This window comes from Thalia democratica, chromosome 1, assembly GCF_965202585.1.
Source record: "Thalia democratica chromosome 1, ktThaDemo2.hap1.1, whole genome shotgun sequence".
Classification (NCBI taxonomy): domain Eukaryota; kingdom Metazoa; phylum Chordata; class Thaliacea; order Salpida; family Salpidae; genus Thalia; species Thalia democratica.
Window position 1 is genome coordinate 58,029,266 of NC_139165.1, and position 22,202 is coordinate 58,051,467.

The 22,202-nt window shown below is 23.0% G+C and overlaps 1 protein-coding gene across 1 annotated transcript in view; it reads left to right on the forward strand.

Moving 5' to 3' along the window:
• The window catches only part of LOC145848506 (sushi, von Willebrand factor type A, EGF and pentraxin domain-containing protein 1-like), a 159,879-nt gene that overhangs the window by 41,978 nt on the left and 95,699 nt on the right, over positions 1-22,202 (forward strand). Inside the window, exons 15-22 of the mRNA XM_082953935.1 lie at positions 7,542-7,727; positions 13,962-14,248; positions 16,316-16,400; positions 16,861-16,955; positions 18,101-18,182; positions 18,734-18,828; positions 18,997-19,124; positions 21,990-22,120. Of these exons, the coding sequence (XP_082810061.1) occupies positions 7,542-7,727; positions 13,962-14,248; positions 16,316-16,400; positions 16,861-16,955; positions 18,101-18,182; positions 18,734-18,828; positions 18,997-19,124; positions 21,990-22,120 (1,089 nt within the window). The remainder of the gene's footprint in view (positions 1-7,541; positions 7,728-13,961; positions 14,249-16,315; positions 16,401-16,860; positions 16,956-18,100; positions 18,183-18,733; positions 18,829-18,996; positions 19,125-21,989; positions 22,121-22,202) is intronic.

The following is a 22,202-nucleotide window of genomic DNA, read 5'->3' on the forward strand; positions in this document are numbered from 1 at the left end:
TTTAGTAGCTCTATAGTAACCATAGTATTTTTTATTTTTTGTTAAAAAAGTATAATACAGTTTTTGTAACCAAAATAAATAAAACAGGTATTTATTTAAAAACTTAAAATTTTTTTATTTATCTATTGTGAAAATCTTAGATACTTTAGAAGCCAATGTTTTAAAATTTAGATTTAAATCTTCTGAAGTATCTAATTTTACTAACTTATAATAACTAAACTAAAATTATGTTTTATAACTTCCTAATTAGTTTGTTATATTTTTGAAATTATAAAATGTATAAAAACATCGTACACTTGTATTTTTGATTATTACTAACTTTTTTACAACGATTTACATAACGTTTTAGTTATTAACTTTACAAATATTATTTTCAGTATAATATTTGAAAAAGTTTTTAAAGAATTTTTACTTTGATACTATTTGCCATTTTTTTTATTCACTTTGCTTAATAATCAGTTTGCTAAGATCATATTACTCTTAATTTCATATTACATTTTATATTTTAATTTGAAGCTTTTGAAATTTAAAATAAAAACATAAATAGTATACTTTACTACCGAACATTGTCTTGCGTTGATAATTTTAATTTATCTAAATAGAAAAATAAAAAGCAAAGTACAACTGTAAAGCATAAAAACTTTCTTTCTCATGTATCTTATGTATCTGTTGTTGTGATGTTGCTTAAAAAAATATAACTTTATCGGTTTCTTTCATTTTTAAAACAAGTTTTATGGTAGATTGGTAAAAAAATTTAATTACATAAATAGCTAATATAGTTTCCTTAAAACATTTATATAAGCGTACTACCGTTAGAAATTAATTCACTTTCAATTTAGTTTGTTAATTTACATTGTAAGAAATTTTGTCAAATAAAACCTTATGGAATAAAAAAATAAAAACTTAAGTATTCAAAATTAGTATTGTTGTTTTTTTTTTTAACTTTTAAATCTAAAAAATAGAAACAATCAAAATTACTGAAACATTAAAATTAAAAAAAAATACATTTTTTATACTTATAAAATACTATTAAAAGTTTTAATGTACCGACTTCTTGTCTATTTTATTAAATATGTATAACTTAATTTGATTTCCTTTAATGGTTGTTGAAAGATGTCGATTTTAGACATTGGTTTTGATATAGTTTATTAAACACAAAAAAGACGCTCAAAACACTAAGTCCAAAGACCTGGTGCACGAAAAAAACCTTTTGGTTATCGAGTCGCACACCACGGATACCTTTCAACGTCTTGCCCAGGACAATAATGATAAAACTTTAAGTTAATATTAATACAAATAGAAGTTAATTTTAAATTTTGTTGCTGGTTTACTAACTACTAGAAAACAATTTTTATTTTATGATAAAGTAGTGATTTTTAAAATAACTAAATACAACTTTCATGAAACTAGTTACTAAAAATTTAACTAACTTTAAAATTTTATTTCACATGATTTATTTAAAAAACAACATTTTACTTTAACAACTAACTTCAGTTATAATTACATTCTAAAAATTAAAACAAACATTAACGTAGATACCAAGGCTTAAGTTAAACTTACGTCCTATATTTAAAACAAAGAAAACTAATAAAAAATAGTAAAAACTTTTAATTTCCTTAGAAAAAAACTTAGAAAAAAATTAAAAAATCTATTGAGGCAGCTTAAAAAAAATGTTTCAAAAATATATTCAAGGTTTATTTTAACACTTTTCAAAAAAATATAAACTTCACTTATCAAAAAATAGATAGATCAAAATTTTTACAAACTTAAGTCTAAAAAGCTTGTAAATGTGAACATTGATAAACATAACTATTATTGATCTCGCTTTTAGTAAATTGTACTTCAAACTAAACTGTAAACTGTAGCTTTATACTTAATAATAAGTTATAGAAACTAATGTTTACTTGCTAGTTTATATCTGTATACAATTAGTACTTTTTTTTTCATTACAACATTTTAAGTTCTAGAGTGAAGTTTCTTAAAATGAGGGCACGAACCAAATTATTCTTTACTTTTTTTTAATGCAGCTCTTGTGTAAGCGTTTGCAATTTCCGTTTTATCACAATTACAGGTTTTGCAGATATAACACAATAAAGTTTAAGAAAAATTGTGCAATCGTGTCATTAAACAATCGAAAAAATTTGTACCAAAACATTATAACAAAGTTCTATTTAAGTTTTGAAACAAAGTTTTATTAATTATTTTCCGTAAAATATTTTTAGTTGTTTTATTACAAGTCTAAAATCTAAGTTTACTCATCATGTTCTTAAAAAAGATTTTATAAAACTTTTCATTTAGAGTTCACAGCATGTACTGTTACCATCTGTTTCGTATTACCATAGTTGTAATCAACTTTGATGAATTTCACATTCTACAGTTTTCTTCATAATCGTAGAGTTTAAAAATTCTGTACATGTGTTTTCTAATTGAAATATTTAACTAACTAATATAAGATAGATCAAGCTTCTCAATAATTTATTGTTAAAAATATTAATTTTAAGGCTAACGAAAAACTAGAAGTTTTCAATAGGCTATTTTGGTACTAATTGCAAGTTGATAATATTAAACAGTCTTTGTCTAGAAAAGGGATGTTGTATATTAAGTTTAATTCAACACAAACTATTTTTTCAATAATAGAGTTGTAAAAATAGCTAGAACTTCTCTTTGACTAATATTAATACATAGGCTTTCGCTGATGTTTTTGTTGATAATTGAATACAGAAACATATATATAACTAAAGCATTACTAAAACAGTAGTGATTTGTGATAACTATTTAGTTTATTTTAACAAAATGAAAAAAAAAACACATATAGTTTTATTAATAGTACGGTCTTTAAAGCATTGTTACTTCTAAATAACTAGAGAAGTGTAAATAATAATACTTAGCTTATGTAAATTATTTTTGTGAAGCTTTTTTATTTGGTGTTGAGCAACTAGCATTGCCTATTAAATGTTTTACATTTTAGCAAACCAAAATGCTTTAAAGTTGTAATTATGGTTGTTGATAAACTGTTGAAGTTAAAAAGGTACATAACTAATATATCCTATAATATACTTTCATTTTAGTTTAAAAGTTTTTAGTGTTTACATTGATATTCTTTTCACCATATGAACCTAATATAACATATTGGTTTATCCCTATTGGTTATTTTTTTTTTTAGATTATCTATTAACAACAAAATAAAATAAAGAATATCATCGTTTTTTTATTAGCTTTAAAAGATAAATTTAAAAATGAAAAAGAATTGATTTTTTTCTAAAATTGTCAATAAAAAGTTTATGCGAATACTTTTTTATTTAAAAAGTTGTGATTATTATTTAAAATATTAGAAAATATCGTTTCAGTTCAAAATTTAAATCAAACTTTACTATTTCAATGTAAAAATTACACCCAGTTATGAAATAATTTAAAGTTCATTCGAGATTATTAAAAATTTTAGTTTTGTACTTTACTGTAAAAATATTTTTTCATCGATCAAAAATTATATTTACAAAAAACTAATATGTTTAAAACTGTAATACTGATTTTAAGATTTATAGTATAAAAAATATTATATTTGAAGTTGCATCTAAACTTTTCATTAAATAAACTGTAACTAAATAATTATCAATATAAATAAAATGTTCTGTACAAAAATATAAATGAAACTTAAAGAAGCATAAAGAAAAACTTTTATCTAGAACTAGATACAAATACCTAAAGTCGATAAATGCTAATACTTTTTAAAACTTTAAAAACATTTTTTAATCCAATTAAAAAAAAATATTAAAGATACTTCGGTTTATTTTTTAAAATTACAATACCGTTTAGTTAGTTGTTATATAAAATAGCCACGCACCTTTTGTTTGAAAATATCAGCAAAATATTTATAGTTTATAAATAAATTACTCCTCAACAATATAGTATACTAAAATAGTACTAGAAAAATAAATTTAAGGTAATATTTAAACAAATTTTTAGATTAAAGTAAGAAACATTTAAAGTTCTCTCAAACTTGAAACATACAATATAGTTATAATACTATGTGTTAAATTTCATAGACAGTCTGTTTTCTTATACGCATTTACACGTATAGTTAGGATAGTAATAAGTATAAAGTTTTATGGTAATTATGATTATAAAAAAAATCTTTCCAAGTGATTATTTCAAATGATAAACACAGTTTTTTTTGTAATAGTTCTGCATATTTTAGTGTGAAATATAATCTAATTTTTTACTAATTATTTTGTTATTATTCTGAATTTTGATTATCCTAAAATTTATTAAATTTTGAAAAATACAAAAGATACCCAAAAAAATGTTTGACAAAAGGTTTATAAATGTTTTTTTTTAATAAATTAAAAAAATTGAGTTTTTTTTTCTAGTTATTATCTACAATGACAGGAATTTTTAATCGGTTAAACTAATGTAGAATCATTTCATTTTAACTACTTCTGTAAAATATGGTATAATATATTAAACTAACTGTTTAAAATTATAAAAATATAATTTTTAAGTTATTGTAAACACAAGAAAACATCTTTGGTAAAAAATATTTTAAATAGTTTAAATTCTGCTACCTTTCAGAATAAGTAGTTGGAAAGTCCAAATTATAGCAAACATTATTTTTAGTTAGAAAAAAACAGTAATTAGTATTAAGTAATAAAATAGCCGCTTAGTGGTGCTCTTGAGACTATTTAGTTTTAGTTATTAACATGTTAAAGTTATTTTGAGTTATAGTTTATAAATGTTGTTCTTTAAAAAAGTATAATTTTAAAAAGACTAAAATCTAATTATTACAAAAAATTTTATCTGTTGTATTTTTAATTGAAAAAAAGTTAAATAGAAAAATAGTTTATTGACTATCAATGTATATAGTTGTAAAAAATAAGTTTTATATTATATATTAAGCATACTTAATATTTTGTCAAATTTTAAATTCAGTTAAGGCAGTTAAAATATGTTCACAAAGTTAAATTATAAATTAGTCAACAAATAATTTTTTTTATAAAACAGCAGCTGAAATATTTTTATGTGATATCTTTAGTCAGCTAAGTTTCTTCAGTATGCTCGCATGTATAAATTTTTAAATGTAAAAAAGACCCTATCAGTTTGTTCTCAAGCCGCACTCATTCGTTTGTTAGAATAAATTTACTATTAAAGTTCATATTAAAACTTTGTTCATAAGTTTTTAATATAAAGTATTTAAAAAAATGTTGCTTAAAAACTAAAGATTCATTGAATAAGCTTAATTAAAGAATTATGTTATATAGTTATTTTATTAATCTATAAATCTTATTCATAATTTTTAATACTTTTTACCTAAAAAAAATTGTATAAGTTTAATTAAGTCATAATTTAAGAAAAAACATTAATAGCTTCTAAAAATCGAAGTTTTGACTGTATGAGTATTTTATTTTAATTTTAATAAATCATTCGAGAATGGCCCTTTTTAAAATGACAAAATATTATTTTAGAAGCTGTCTATTATACTTTCATTAACTTTATAATATTAAGAGGACTTACAAACATATAATTCTGTTAATCTATTCTTTTGTTTAAAGAAGTAACTATATTTAAACTTTCTTCGAAAATGACAAACTAACTAACATAGTTTTAATCCTTGTTGTTTAGGTAAATACAAATAATCTATAAAATAGTACATAAATTCAATATGATAATTAATTTTGATAATAAAAAAAACTTAGTTCTAGCCTATCTATTGCTACAGCTCGTCTTTAACAAACAATAGCAAATAAAAATGTTCGTACTAAAATGTTATTTAAAGTTTTAATATTTTAAATCTACGTCCAAAGCTGTATTAAGAACAGTTATAAAACTAGATATTTAATGTAGTTATACACGTTTTATAGTGACAAATTTTTTTTAATATTTTAACTAGAAAAAATTCATTAATTGAGTTTAAATGGAATTTATAATGACATTTAAACTTAAAAACATTCGTACGAAAATAAACTAACAGACCGTGTTAAGACAAATACTTTTATAGGGCGTGACCACATCAATTAGATTAAAATTGTTTAGAATAATGTTTAAGTTCTTAAAAGACAATTTTAGAATCGATTAAAAATGATGCTCACAATGGATTTCTGTGTTACCATTTTGTTTCCGAAAAGAATGAAGAATTTATTGTTATAGTAAAGTTATTGACCAAAAACTTAATTCTTACACTTGGTTAATGTAAACTAAAAAAGAATATTTTAAACAGTTTTTAATAAAAGTTTAGAATTTTAAAGCATTTTATTCTAGGTACATTTAAGCATTCTCATCAAATTTTTAGGCTATATTTATTAAGAAAAGCTAAGTTTTACGCTAATTAGTTGTTTCTAATGAAAATATGATATTAGATTATTTTTTATATAAATAAGTATTTGATATGTTGTTACTGTAAAAAGTACTTAACAATTTAAGTAAGACAATCCTTTAAGAACAGTTTAAAGTAAAGAACGTATATTATATATTAACACTGTTGAATAAACGTTTAAAAGTTATATTTGATAGTTTTTATTCTCTTTGAATTTTTTAAGTTTTATATTAAAACTGCAATAAAACTGATAACTTGATTTTTATCAAGTTACGAAACCATCCTTAAAAAGTATCAGTGATACTAAATTGATGACTATCTGAGTAAGGATTCCAAAAAATATATAGAAACAATAAATAAATAAATACCATAAACAAAAAAAGTTTGAGAGTGTATGAGATTTAAATAAATTTAAACAATTTTTTTAGTTGTTAAATACAACTAATTTTCTTAATTTTTATATCTGCCTGAACTCTATAAAAACAAATTTATTAAAAGTAATAAAGTTGTTTACTCAATTTAATTATGTTTAAAAACATAACAACTTCATGATAAAATGAGCTTTTATAATATTATTTAAACTTTCTCTGAGCGCAATTAAGATCTTTATTCTGTATTAATTTTTACTTGTAGTATCTTTAGCTACGTGTCGGAGGGTTCCATACTAATTAAAAAAGAGATAAAACCTTCTCATTTTTAATTTGAAAGTCTCACTTTTTGCCAAATCACCAACTTTCTCTCATTTTTTGTAAATTTTCTAAAGTCTGAGATAAAACGAAGAAAAAGTCGTTTACGTGTTTAAGAATGGTTGCACTGAGCTTAAACAAAACAGTTGTCAAAAAGCATTAAAGTGAAAAGTTTAGTGAAAAACAAACTTAAATTTTAACTGGTAGGCTAAAGTTCTGAAAGTTTTTGCCGATGTACATATACATTTAAGTATATCGACAAGAACTCTCAGTGGCCTTAGCTAGCTGCAAAACTGCGATAATCATTAGAAGAACAAATTTAAAGTGGTGAAAAAAAATTGAATGATTTTATTTTTAAAATTAGTTTAAATGGCTACGTTATTTAATTTTAAAGTTCTTCTCAAAATAAAATAAAAGTTGAATATTCATTTAGACTATGAGATACTTATACTATAATAAAACTCTTGTTAAAGTTTAAAACTAATTAATTTTGTTGAAATAGCACAATGTTGCTTCATTATAAATTACAGTTCTTGATTTTGCTTTAGGGATTCAATGTGAACAATTAGAAAGTCCAGCAAACGGAAAATACAAATGTACTAACAAGGATCGTTTTGAATCTAGGTGTGAGCTTATATGTGATAATGGTTTTGAAGTTGTTGGAGACGATGGCGTTGGATTTAGAGTTTGTAAAAAAGATGGGAATTTTAGTAACTCAAATATTCACTGCCAACGTTAGTGTTTAAGATTTAAACATTTTGTAGTTATTAACTGAGAAAATTTTATATAACTTAAAAATATTTTTAATACTTTTGAAATGTTTTTAGAAAAAAGTTTTGCTTATAAAAACACGATCACAAGCTTAACGGTTGGTTAGCCTTAGTACTATTGTTGTTTTTGGTTAAGGTATGCCACGTTTAGAATGATAAAAGTTAAGTCTTACAATATAAATTAAGTCCTGATATTTTAGCTTTTCTTAAATATCGTATTGGTGTTTATAAAGCTCTACAAAAACCATCAGAAATAATTTTTAATGTATATAGATATAGAAAGTAATGTACTTTTTAAACTTGCCTTAAACTTAAATTAACTTCAACTACGTTATACATTTTTGCCTTCGGCTAATATTAAGGAAAGTTGCTTGTTTTTATGCTTTAAATTTACTTATGTTTTAAAATGTTTAAGATAAATTTTAATGCTTTGCTTAAAAATAATTCTTATTAAGTTTTTTTCTAACTTAATACTTGATAAATCTAAACTTTATTATAAATATTTTCAAAATATTGTTTACATTTTAAGTTTACTGCTAATCAAATGCAATTGCGTCGATAATGCATTAAATGTTTATCTACTGCCATTCATGAAGTTAATTGTTTTAAATATTATACTTTTTTTTTATCTTTTATTATATAATACATGCTTGAGCATATAGTACTTAAAGTTAAAATCAGAAAAATATTTTTGGTATTCGAAAAAAATAATTTTCTTATCTATACTTCTTAAAACTAATTTAAGCTAAAAAGCATTTGTTATAAAGGGAATAAAAGTAGCTTAAACAAATCGAAGGAAGTTATAGAAATGTTAGAAATATAGAAAAAACTTAGTTACATTAAAATATAGAAACATACCCAAACAAATAGATACTAACCATTAAATTAAACAACAGAAACCAACTTTTGATTACTTATTTATTTACTGTTCATATTTCAGTAACCAAAAAGTATTTGTTTTAAAACCTAAATAATTTTAAGTTTAACATATTTTATACAAACTTGCATAAAGAAACATGATAAGTGCGACGTGTTGCCTCTTTAAGGAGCTTTCGTGCTAACCCAACCATGAAAAAGAATTTGATCAATTCAAAAATAAAACTACAGTCGCGGTCTTGTTTAAAATCAGTCAAGTAATACAAGAACATGTCGGTAAAAAGAAAAAAAAAGTTAATCAGTTATTATTTTGAACTCAGAACTTTTTAAGATTAGCTTGATAAACTTTTGACTAAAATGTTTTAGTTTTTAATATTGATAATTATTTTTAAACACGTAATTAAAACATTAAAAATCCAATTTTAAGAAAAAAACTTGTTTGAAACAGATTCTTTAACACAAAATAACAAAACTAAGCACAAAAAAATAAAGTTTTTATCCTTTAATGTTAAAGTTATATAAAACATGCTTATCATAAGCTTAAAAAGTACATGAAAACTAAAATATTTATAACAATTAATTTTCAAACAGTAAAAAGACAAAATGTGTAGTATTATGTAACTAAAAGCATACCTCATACGTAATAAACAATTTGATACTAATACTTTTTTCAAAATCCTAATCGATATAAGTAATTTTGTGAATTGTAAAATACACTTGTAAACAATGAAAAATAAAATAATCAGCTGTATAGAGGAATTAAGTTTAAATTAATAGACTGAATTACCCTGTAAATTGTAAACTGAAAGATAAAAGTATAATAAATAAATTTAACAACACAAGAGCACCCTTATCTATAAAAGTTTAAAACAGGGGTCGGCAAATTGCGGCCCGAGGGCAACATGCGGCCCATAAAGGGTAAAAATGCGACCCGCAAGCATGGAAATTTGGTCGGAAAAAAATGTTTAAACGTACAATAGATATTCTGAGGTTAAAGAGCAAGAAAAAAAGGTTTCAAGTTAAATTTACAGGAATTTCGGAACCTAAACTAGATATTTTTGGTACGTTATGGAAAGTAAAATCTGAAACTACGACTGCGGCCCGCAAATACTTTAGTTTTTGAGATTTAGCCCTCGACAACCCAATGCCTGCCGACCCCTGGTTTAAAATATTTTTGTACAGTGTAATGTGTTTATTCTCAAATATTTTTTTAGTTATCTAAGAAAATACTTTAAATTGAATTCAAAAAAAATAAAAACAAACTTTATGACATAAATTTTAGGTAATCGAACCAAAAGTTTAAGCTCTTAATTGTTTTAAGTAAACAACACCTGTTAACTCAAATTAATAAACAATGCTAGATTGATTGTATATAAAAAAATCATAAAACTATTAATACAAAAACGCAGCATATATTATTTTTTAGTTTAGCGTAATAATACTGTACAAAATAATCTATTGTAAATTATAGAATATACATATAACAGTTTTACAACGTTTTAGAAAGTTTTATAATGGTGTATACATTATACCTCTAATTTTAAAATGAATAAATATGTATTTTATAATAAATTAACAGTAATTGGCAACTTTGTTATTTTTGGTTCTATAATAACTTAGTTACCGCCAGTTACCTAAGTGTATTTTATTCTTATTAAAGCATTTAAACATATGGTCATACTATAGATTTTTATTCAAAATTAAATTCATATTAAGATTTTGCTTTATATCAAACTGTGTTTTTAGTGCTTACTATCATAAAAATACTGGTGTTTTGTGTAGAAAATAATGTTATTAGTTTGTCTAAAGAAGCTTTTAAATTACTAAAAGTTAATATTTAACATAACAAAACTTAACAATACAAAAAATTATTACTTATTATAAAGTAACAATCAGAACATTTTCTTTTAAGCAAAGTATAAGAGAACTAAGAAAATAAGACTACATTTTCATATTGTCAGTATAGAAACTTTTACTAGTTTATTCTAACTTTAAGTAATTTAAAAGTACTCATTTCTAGCTAAATGCATAAAACATTTAGGTTGTCTTAGAATGATAAGTTACATAATAAACTAAACGTTAAGAAATATTAACATATCAGAATAGAACAAAGTGTTATTTTTTCACAATACGATAGTTTAGCCTGTCTTCTTTTTGCATGATTCTTTTTAAGCTTATTTAACATTAATACAATAATGTCCAGAAATGTAAAAACGAGCTATGCAAAATGTTAAATTGGAAGTAAGCAAGTAAGTGTGTTAAAAATTAAAGTTAAATCTAAAATATCGTGTTTTTCAAATCTAATACAAGTTATTTTATAAATAAAATAATATAAACCTAAAATTTTTTCAAAAAAGATACAAGTAGATTCAGTCAAAATTTTATTAATTGATTTTCAATATAAAGTATCAACAAAGATTTTTTGATATATAAATTTTTTCAGCATTAAACTTATATGTTAGTTTAGCGATGTATACTACCAATAATGTTTTTTTTTACTTTTAAATAACCTTAATCTTACTGTAAATTACAAATAAAAGATATGAAGTGTAGATATTAATATATATCGATAAACAATTTACCTTTGTACAGCTTGGATAATTTTATAGAAAAAGAGAAATATACTATTTGTAATACAAAATGTTTCTAATTCTTGTTTTTACATTTAAATGTCTCGCTTTTTTTTGTAGTATCTATTTATGTTATGTATAAAAGAATTAAACAATCCTACTTATAAAACAAAATTTAAATAAAATATATAAGAAAAATAAAGTGAATAGTTTTACTAAATATTCTTCCCTTGAATTCACACTTCTAAGTGTCTTAAATCTGTACTAAAAAGATGTCTACTGTATTAAGTTCGATTTCTAGCATTTTTTCAGATAATTTTTTTAATTAAACTTATCAATTACAAAGCATTGATTAAAGTGAAGCTACGTGAAAATATGTAACTCCATGCCAAATTAAGGTTCCGTGCACAAGTAACACTGTACAAAAGTATTACTCGGTGTGAAAGATTACTCATTGCATAAAAAACTCTCTGTTTTGAAGTGTCACTTGGTAGTAGAGTTGTCACTTTTTGAGCTAAAGTGATAACTCGTAAAAAAGTTTCGCTGTACTGTTCTGACACCTACTATGTAGAAGTACAAAGTTTTGAAAACTTAAATCTAAAAAGACTACATCAAATAAAAACATACCGAATTTTAATAAAATTAACTTAGTCTTTGCTATTTAAATTACTTAATAATTTAACTATTTTATTACATAATACTTACTCTAAAAATAATTTAATTATTAGAGTAAGAAAAGATGAAAATCTTAAGAAAAATAAGCAAAAAAAAAATACTCAAAAAGTTTTTAGAAAAAAACTTATTTTTTATAGTTCGCAACTTAACAGTATCTGCTTTCCTGAATAAATAAAAATTAAAGTCCATTTTAGTGCGTTGAAAAGGTCAAAAAATTAAAAAAAAACTTTGAATTTTATGTTATTTTTATTGATTACTTTTAAAACAAGATTTTAGGTTTACAATGTTTGAATATACTATGAAAAAGTACATCACTTATAAAAAAAAGTTTTTGTTAGCGGATTGATTCATATACATTATACTTTAACTATTTAGTAATTTTACTTCTTAAATCTAGTTGTTTATTTTTTGAAAAAGCTTTAAAGTATATATTCTTTCTATTAAAAATTATAAAAATCAGAGTTTTGATTTATAGTTTCTGGTTATACTATAAAAATGTACAATATTTACTCATATAAAGTTTTCGTTAGAAGACTGATTTGTATACATTATACTTTAATTATTTTATAGCTTAACTTTTAAATCTATCTAAGTATTTGTCAGGTATAAAATTTAATTTTATAATAAAAAACTCCACCTAAAATATTTTGAATAGCTAAAATAAAAAAAAAAAGTATACTGATTAATCAAAATTGTAACTAAACTTTTCGGGAACAGGTCAAATATGCACAAAGACATTTTTGCATGAAGGTTTAAATAGGCAAAAAGGAAAATTTTGCACAAGGGGTCACTTTTGTACGAGAGGTCACTTTTACACGAGAGTAAAAAAGTAAATAAACAATTAAAAACTAAAAAAAAAATATATTAATGTAAAAAAACTAAAACAAAGTTACTGACCGAGGGTTAGGGGTAACAGGGATAATAAAAAAAATATTACTAAGAAAAAAATTAAAAATAAATAAACAAAATATAATAAAGAATTTAAAAAAAAAGTTACCGACCGAGGGTAGAGGTTAGGGTTAATAATTAAAAAAAAATCAAAATTATCACTCAAAAATAAAATAAAATGAGGTAAAAAATTAATTAAAAAATAATTTATAAAAAAAGCAATTTAAAATTAGTGACAGAGGGTAAAGGTTAGGAGAAATAGTGAAATTAAAAAAAAAAATCAAGTTAGTTAAAAAAAAAATTGAATTTGTGCAAAAGTGTCTTCGTGCAAAAGTGACGCTTCATGCAAAAATATCACTTCGTGCAAAAGTGACCCTTCATCAAAAGTGTCTTTGTTCAAAAGCGTTTTCGTGCATATTTGACCCTTCGTACATACTAGAATCCTACCCATATTTTTCATTGGTAGTCTGTTTTATTATAAACCTATATAAGCTATTATATAACATACAGCCTACTTCTTAAAAAATTAAAAACAATTATACTTTAAACTTTTGTTTGTATTAAATAATCAAATTATAAAGTTTAAAATAAGTTCTTATGACTTATGTATAAAATATTGTCAAGCAACGTAATAAAAAAAAAAAAAAAATTTTTAGATAAATTAAAAAGACCTTGTATCGTGAAAAAAAAAAGAATTGTATAAAATTTATTTATAATAAATTAAATTAACTTTTAAAAGTTCATAAAAAGCATTATATACTTAGTGAAAAATTATATGTATATAAAGTTAAAATACCTATATCTATATGTGTGTTAAATACAATTATAGACGTAAAAAAAAAAATTACTTGCACAACTTTTTATGTAGCCAATCTTTTATGTTTAACTACGAAATTTACAATTTTATACAAAAAAACGTTTAATAATATGATTTTGACAAGTGTTCACCAAGCGATTTTATAACGCCTAATTTTTACTTACGTTTTCGTGACATACAAAGTGTTAATTACTAGTTATGCAGTTTTTTTTTTCAAAGAACAAACATGTTCTATAGCAAGAATGCATAAAAGTATAATATTTTCTCTAATTAATAAACAAAAACTGTATTTTTTATAAAAACATTAAGTATTAGGTACTACTAATTAAAAACAAATTATATATCGCCAGTTACAAAATTTCATTATTACAGTGATACAATGTCCAAGCCCAAAAGACGTTGAGAATGGTAGGTACAAGTGCAATAATCACGACAAAAACTTAATAAACTTCAACGACTCTTGCTCATTAATTTGCGACAAAGGATATGTTGCACAGGGTGGTGATATTACAAGAAAATGTAGTGCACCTCACGTTTTTGACGGTACTCCACCAAGTTGTGAGAGAGTTACATGTAAACTTCCGAAACTTCCTATTAATGGCGGAGTTTCTTGTACAGAAGGAAATGATTTTGCAAGCGTATGTACGGTTTACTGCGAGGTTTGTCTAAAACGAAATCTTATGCTATTTCATTAGTTATATCTCACTATTTAATGTTAAAAATTAAAATAATGGAATGAAGGTAATCTGCCTCTTATGATTTTGTAAACTAGACAGTTTTTAAAGATTTGACTTAAAAAAAGTGGTTAGGAACCATTAAAAAACCACTGTCTCAGTCTTTTACAAAACACTAACATTGAAAAGATCTTTTTTTTTTAATTGAAAACATTTAATAAACTAATAATCTTTTCAATGTTAGTTTTTCGTAAAAGAGTGAGACAGTGGTTTTTTATTGGTTCCTAAACATTTTTTTTATTAAATGTTAAATAACATATAATATTGCCTTAAGTACTACAATCATAACTGAACAGTACAAACAAACTTTTGAAGATGCTTTCTAAGAAGTTGTTTTGACTTTTAATTTAAGTTAGAATTAAATACAAAGAGTTCTATATTGTTAAATAAAACAAAGTCAAACTTAATATTAAAATAAAACAAAATAAAGTTAACTTTTCGTACATATGTGTTTTTTGCACATCATTAAGTTTTACTTCTTTCAAGTTTTAAGTCTGAAAGTTTACTTAGAAATTTAATTAAGACCAACCTACCTTTATATTTGTAATCTAGAAATATTTATAATCGCATTCATTTACAGTAAACTATTTATCGAAATTCATTTATTTTAAAATAAACTTGTAACAATAATAACTTGTTGATTTTTTTATTGTCTACGATATTTTTTAAAAGCACTATTATTTATTTGAAAAAAAAAACTATTTAATTATTTTTATATATAAGCTTGTTTTAGTACTCTGTTTTATAATTAAGTTTACAGAATAATCGAAATATTAAACTGTTTTTGTAATCGGAAATATTAAAAAGTTCTGAAATATTTGAAAAAAAAAGATTAATTTTTTTATGATACTTAGAGTTTTTTTTTAACAAACACTAATTTTTCTCCTTTAAATTGAAACTAAAGATGTTTTAAGTAGTTTAATTTAAAATAACCCATAACAATGTAGTTTTAAATAAATGAACGTCTAAACAAATAAGTTAGCTAGTTTAAATATTATTTCCTTAAAAACTATCAAATAGTATAAATGTACGTAAAATCAAACTAAATGTAAAACTAATAATCAAGTAATATATAGTAGTAAGTACAGTAATCTACCGCTTAGGTACGCACTGCAGGTTGGGATAAGTACTTTTTAGCCGCAAAATCCTGAGTTCAAAATGAATTTTTCCTGTTTAAGAAACATAGAGAAATAGAATTTTAAAAAAGCAAACGTAAAAATAATAATACAAAAGTAATAAACTTTTAATTAGATTCTAATGTATAAGTTTTGTTAGATAAAAACTAAAGAAACTAGAAAAAAAAAGATCAACTTATAAACTGTATATTACGGGAAATTATATTAAGTCCAACATTAAAAACAAACATTTACAGTTTGTTTATTTAACGAAATTAACGAACAGTGCAGTTTAGATTTGCATGCCCTATAATTAAAACATAGGAACAAAAATGTTTTAAAAATTGCATGCAAAATTTACATAAATAAAAACAATGAACTGTCCATTTAACATTTACTGACTCCATCATTAAAACATAAATGTAAAAAGCGTACAAACATCTATATTTTAAATAATATATACGAAAATAATGAACAGTGTAATTTACATTTGTTTACCTCATGATTAAACATTAATGTAAAAATTGTAAAAAAAGCGTTAACAATGAAAATAAAGACTATTGCAGTTGAAATTTACATACATTGTGATTGAAAAATAGATTTAGAAAGCCCATAAAAATTTTTATAAAAAATTAACTTCTATTAGGCTTAATGTAGGTAATTAAAAACCCAGTTTTTTTAAGTACGCACTGCCGGTTGGGTAGTACTTTTGCGCTGTGTTTAAAGAGCGTACCTAAGCATCAGGTTTCTGTATATGATAACGTTTTTAGACATTTTTTAATTGTTTTTTTTTTGTAAGAATAAATATGGTAAAAATAAAAGTAGTTATATAAATATTTTTAAAACACCAATTTTAAAAATGTTTCCATAAATACAGATTGGATATAAAGTTAAGTCTGGAAATATTATAAGAGTTTGTTCTCAAAGCGGAAAGTTTTCCGGTGACGATCTTGTTTGTGAAAGTACATTCTTAATCATTTTATATTTATTTTAATTTAAGAAAATTCTTCTAAATAAATAGATTGAAACTTCTAATTAGTAGGCTAATAATTTTATTAGACGTTTCGGTTTTAGGTTTAGTAAGCTTATAAATCATACAAGAAGTACTTATATTTACAAAATACCGTATTAAAGCAGTTAAATATAATTATGCTTTCTAGTTAAAAATGTAATTTTTAACGGTTAAGATTTTATTGTATGTAGCTAATATAAAAAAAGAAACATAATAGTTTTGTAAAGTAATTCAACCAAGACATTAGGCTACTATTTGTTAATAAAAGTAAAGTCTTTCTTTGTCGTTAAACATACGCAATCAAAAGAATTTAATACTTAATAATTGAATATTGAAAATGTAAATCAAAGCAACATCAATTGTTTTATATATTAGTAAAATATTATTTATACTTAACTTTTTTTTTCTAGAAGTAACGTGTGCAAAACTTCCTACTCCAGAAAACGCTAAAATGTTGTGCAGTGATGAAAATTTGTACGGATCTTCCTGCAACTTTGAATGCAAAGTTTTTAAATTTTACTTCTAAATTTAAACAACTTCTAGGTATAAAATCATAGTCACAAAAAGTATTGTTATAATTAGTAGATAATAGTCTTTTTTTACAACTGAGAACACTTTTATTTTGATCTACAAAAATATACATAACCTTTGAAAAGTGAATGAAACTAAAAATCATCTTATTTTTATTAATTTATGATAAAATTTAAGTGCAAAATAGACTTTGGAATTTTTAATTATAAAATATGGTTACCAATTTTACAATTATCTTGTTTTTAATTAGGTAAAACTTTTGTTTATTGTTAAAAAAGTAATTAAAAGCACAATAAGCACCTATCGAACAATAATAAAAATACCTTCATAAAATTCAAAAAATTTTATTTACAATCCTTTTTGTAAATTTGTGATTTTTATATGTAAGATCTAAAACTTTTAAAATAATTTATAAAATTATAATTTACACAAAAATGTCATGCAAAAATAAAGCCATTAGTTTCAGCAGCGATTTACAATAAAAAAAGTTTTACATTTAATTACTGAAAAAAGTTATTTCCTATAATGTATTGAATTTTATTTTCGGTGTAGTAAAATATAAATTGTCATAGTTTTAACTAAAAACAAACATAAACTAGTTAAAAATTAGACATTAAAAAAATATATATATCTATTTTGAATATAATTTAGTGGATACTAATTTTTCACTAAATTGAATATATATATCTTTCAAAAGAAAACTTCTGTACAAATGTGCACATTTAAAAGAATACTTCTGGTTTCTAGTAAGCTTAAAACTAAAATAAAGGAGTATAACATTTGTGAGTTTTAAAGTTATTGTGTTTCTAGAAACATGTTGTTGAAAAAGTTTTTACTATATTAAACTTTTATTTTGCTGTATATATTGTAACTTAAGCTAGTTAAAGTGGTTCAAAACTAAACTATAGTTAAAAAAACAACTGATTAAACTTATAAGCTTCAGCATTTATTTTTAAAGTCAGAAAGCTGTAAATACACTACAGCAAGTAAAAAGTTACTTAAACTCAGTTATACTTGTTTAAATTTTGTTAAGTAGTTTAGAATAACAATTTTAATATCTTTGCTATCTATGTCTTATTTTTAAAGTAAATTTTTGTATTGTTAGTAATAACATGATAGGAAGGATACGAATTAAGCGGAAGTTTTGAGCGAGTTTGTAAGGACGATGGAGGTTGGACCGGAAGTCAGCCGTCTTGTCAAAGTTTGTTTTAGGGGTTTAAATTTAAATTTAGGTTTTAATTTTTTGTTTATGAACTTAAAAAGAATAAGTAAAACCTTTTAAGTAGTTTTTCATAGATTTTTAATAAATTCATGCTTCTCGTTATGCCTGTGGCAAACTATTATTCGGTTACCTTAGTAATCGATCAAGGCTACACTTACTTTTTTCAGCTTAAAATTGCAATCGCTTCTTGTTTTGGTTCGTGGCAAGTTTGTATGCTATTGACCGCGCTTTTCTACGCTTGCTAAGTTTATAAAAGTTCAAGGTTTAAAATAAGTCTTACAACCCAAAAAACTATAATTAAGATTTAAGCTTAGCAATAATTTGTCACTTGATAAAACTTAAATATGAATCTAAAATTAATTGTTTTACGATTACATGAATCTAACTAAAACTGCTTTTATCAAATATTTTTCAATTTTTTTTTCAAAAAAAACTTTGTATAAAGTTTTAAGTTTTAAGATTAATAATAAGTAGAAAGAAAGTTGTTAATCATAAATATAATAGATGTTAGTTTGTTATTTGGTTTTTAGGAATAGTTTGCCCACCTCTACGTGCAGTTAACCACGGAGTTACGAATTGTTCAGATGAAAATTATTACAGTTCTGAGTGCAAATTTACTTGTGACGTTAGATTATGCATTACATGTTTAAATAGATAAACAACATTTATAAATATTTGTTTCTAGGTATATGCTTAAATTAAGCTTTATTTCTAATTCTTTTTTTCATAATATTTTATACAAAAAATATAATAAAATATACTAATTAAGTTTTCAACAATTTTTTATATAAAGGTTGGATTTGAACAATCTGGTACACCAATAAGAAAATGCGGAGCAGACCATCAATGGTCTGGTCAGAAAGTGGTTTGCACAATAGTTACATGTCCAACTCTTTCATTACCCGTTAACGGAAACAAAAGGTTTAAGTTTAATTTTGTTCAACTGTTATTATGCAATCTTGTTATTTCAACTCTAATTAAGATTAAATTTACTTAAGTTTGTTTAAGTTTACTTAAAAAGAAACTCAACTAAACCGGTTATTTAAATAGTTCAAAGTATACTTTAAGGGACGTAGAAAAATTGGAATGTAATAAAACATATCTTTTTATAATTATGTAAACTAATTTTTAAACCCAATAACGTTTTTTAATATGAAATCTAATTAATTTTGACTAAGAATTATACAAACATAAGCAAATTTTTAATGCTAGTTTCTTAATTATTAAAAGTGAAACAATTATAATGATAACAGTAAAAAATAAAAATAAAAAAGTTTTTTATTATTTCATTAGCTTAAAATTCAGCAAAAAAAGTTTTTATAAACTAGTTCAATTGCAAAGGAAAACTTAACAAACGGTAGTTAAAGATTTTATAAAGTGTTTTTGCATTTCAATTAAGTTTTTTTAAACTATCAAAGAAAATCAATAAAACTTTACTTTATAACAATTGCTTTGATGTCAAATTATCTAGATAAAATATTAAAAGCACTTCGATTACTTCTACATTTAGTACTGCGTTCCAAAAGCTAAAATATTGAAAATCGAATACTAAATAATAATTGAAACTCACTTTATGTTCATTTTGCCTTAAATCATATTTATAATCTTATAAAAAAGCCTTCGAAACCTTTTAGTAGAACTTGTAGTTTTGTATCAGGAAATTTAGTTTTACTTAAAAATTAAGTGTTTATTAGTTTACTTTTCTGTACTTGATATCTCCGTTGAAGTGTATTAAGTTCTTAACGCACAGAAACATATGTCAATTAACAGTATAGAAAAGTTACTATGAAAATTTGTTATTACTATTACAACGGGCTTGCCTAGCTAGGATCTTTATTAAGATAGGATTAGCTTAAATTTTTGAATATTTGTATTTATTAGTACAAATATACTCCTTATATTAGAGTTAATAAATGGTAATATATCATTATACAAAAGTTTAGAATTAGTATTAAACTACTTAACTTTAATTTAGAAAAAGTTAAGCAAGCTTTTTTCATTTTATAAAAAGTAAAGCAAGCTATTTTTGTTCATTGCAACAAAACAAAAACACTATTAAGAGGTTAGAAATTACGAAAACTTTTCTGATGCTAATAAACAGGTTTCGTCATCTTTTCAACCTAACTATATCTTTTGATAAATAACTTTTTTAGTTATCACTACAACAGAAAGTTCAAAAAGTCTCATAGATAAAATATACTCGTAAAATAAAAGTACTACTTTAATTATATCGCAACGTAAACTTATTACTAAAAAGCAATAAAACAAATAAATCTTAAAAAAGGTCTAAAAGTATAGCTGTTTTTGATAATCTTTGATATTTTAATTATCTAGCTAGTTATAGTTATTCCATCAAAAAACGCTAAGCTGGTTTGGGTACAAACAAAAGGTTTAATAGCAGTGCGGTCGAAAAGTCTGCTAAAAGGTGTGTTTTGTTGATGGTTTTTTTGCGGTGGCTTACAAAATTTTTAGTAAAAGTATGACACGTTGTTTTTTTCGGAAAATAATTTTTCATCAAGCCTCTTTTGAAAATGTATAGTAATTAAAAAGTCGTAGCTTAGTTAATGCAAACCATTTAAACCTTGAAACACCAAAACATTTATAGAAAACGAAATTGGAAACATTTTATTTTCGAAGTTTAAAACTTTAAATTTATAAAATACTTATAATGTAATAAAGTGCGTAATTTTATATACTTTAAAAAAAAACGGTTTATGATAGTAAATTTATTGTAAAAATATTATCAAACTTGAATTGTATCTACAAAGTTTTTGGTTTAGTTCCCTTAAACTATTTTAACTATATTTTTAGTACTTACTAGTTGTTATTAGTTAACACAGAAAAACATTTTTTCATTCTTTCATTTTGCTATTCAACACTTTATTTCAAATTTTTTTTTGGCAAGTAATTTACCATCTTACGTAACGTAAAAAAGATAAATTTTAATGATATAAAACTAATAATTTAATATATAGTTATTTAAAAGTTAGTTAAAAAGTTTTTAATGTTTTAATTTTGTAATTTTTTTGATAGAGTTTAGAACGTTTTTTTTAATATGCTCATCTTCTTTACATTTATACATTTTTTTTTAATTTTAAGCCAATGTACACTATAGGGATATTAAAAAGTATTTTATTTTTAGTTTATAGAAGTAGTTTCTAATAATTTTTTACACCAAAAATATTTATTAACAAAAAACTTGATATAGATTGGTGTGAGTACCATCATTTTATCTAACGTTTGTAATGTAATGTTGAAACATAAATAATCGACCGTATATATATATACTTACTTACTTACTTTTTTTTGATATTGCTGTCAATAGTTTCAACGCAAAAATCGTCAGTTATTATAGCAAATAAAGTTTGTTGGCAAAATTTTTAAAATTTTACAAGTATACATATCGTGACGTATTTAATGGATTAACTTTGATGATTCAATTTTAAAAATGTTATAGTACATATTAGGTGTTTTTGTACTGTTTGTTCTGATTCTTAATTTTAGTTTGCTTTTTTAGTTACTTTATTTTTGTTTATTTCTGAGTACATATATTGATTACGGATGCAGAGTTATATGAATATCTCTCTCTGCAACTAAAGTACCAACTATATAGTTTATATACTATTCTTTAGATACTTTAACGTTGTTTAGAAGTGATAAGTTTTATTTTTTATATACAATAAGCTATCAAAGTTAATTATTTTTGTAACTTTTGCTCTAAATTAAAAATTAATTTTTCGATTATAATAATCAGATATTTCAATATATACATTTGATCAATAATAGGTGTAGTGACTCAACTAATTACCAATCGCAATGTATAATCACTTGCAATCTTGGTTTTGATGTCGTTGGAGAAAGTATAAGGACTTGCTTAGAAAACGGAAAGTGGACTGGATCAGATGTAACATGCAAAAGTTATTTTTAACTAAAACTTTAATTCTACCCGTTAAATAATTTCTCTTAACATAAAATTAACTTTTAGAATGTTATAAAAAT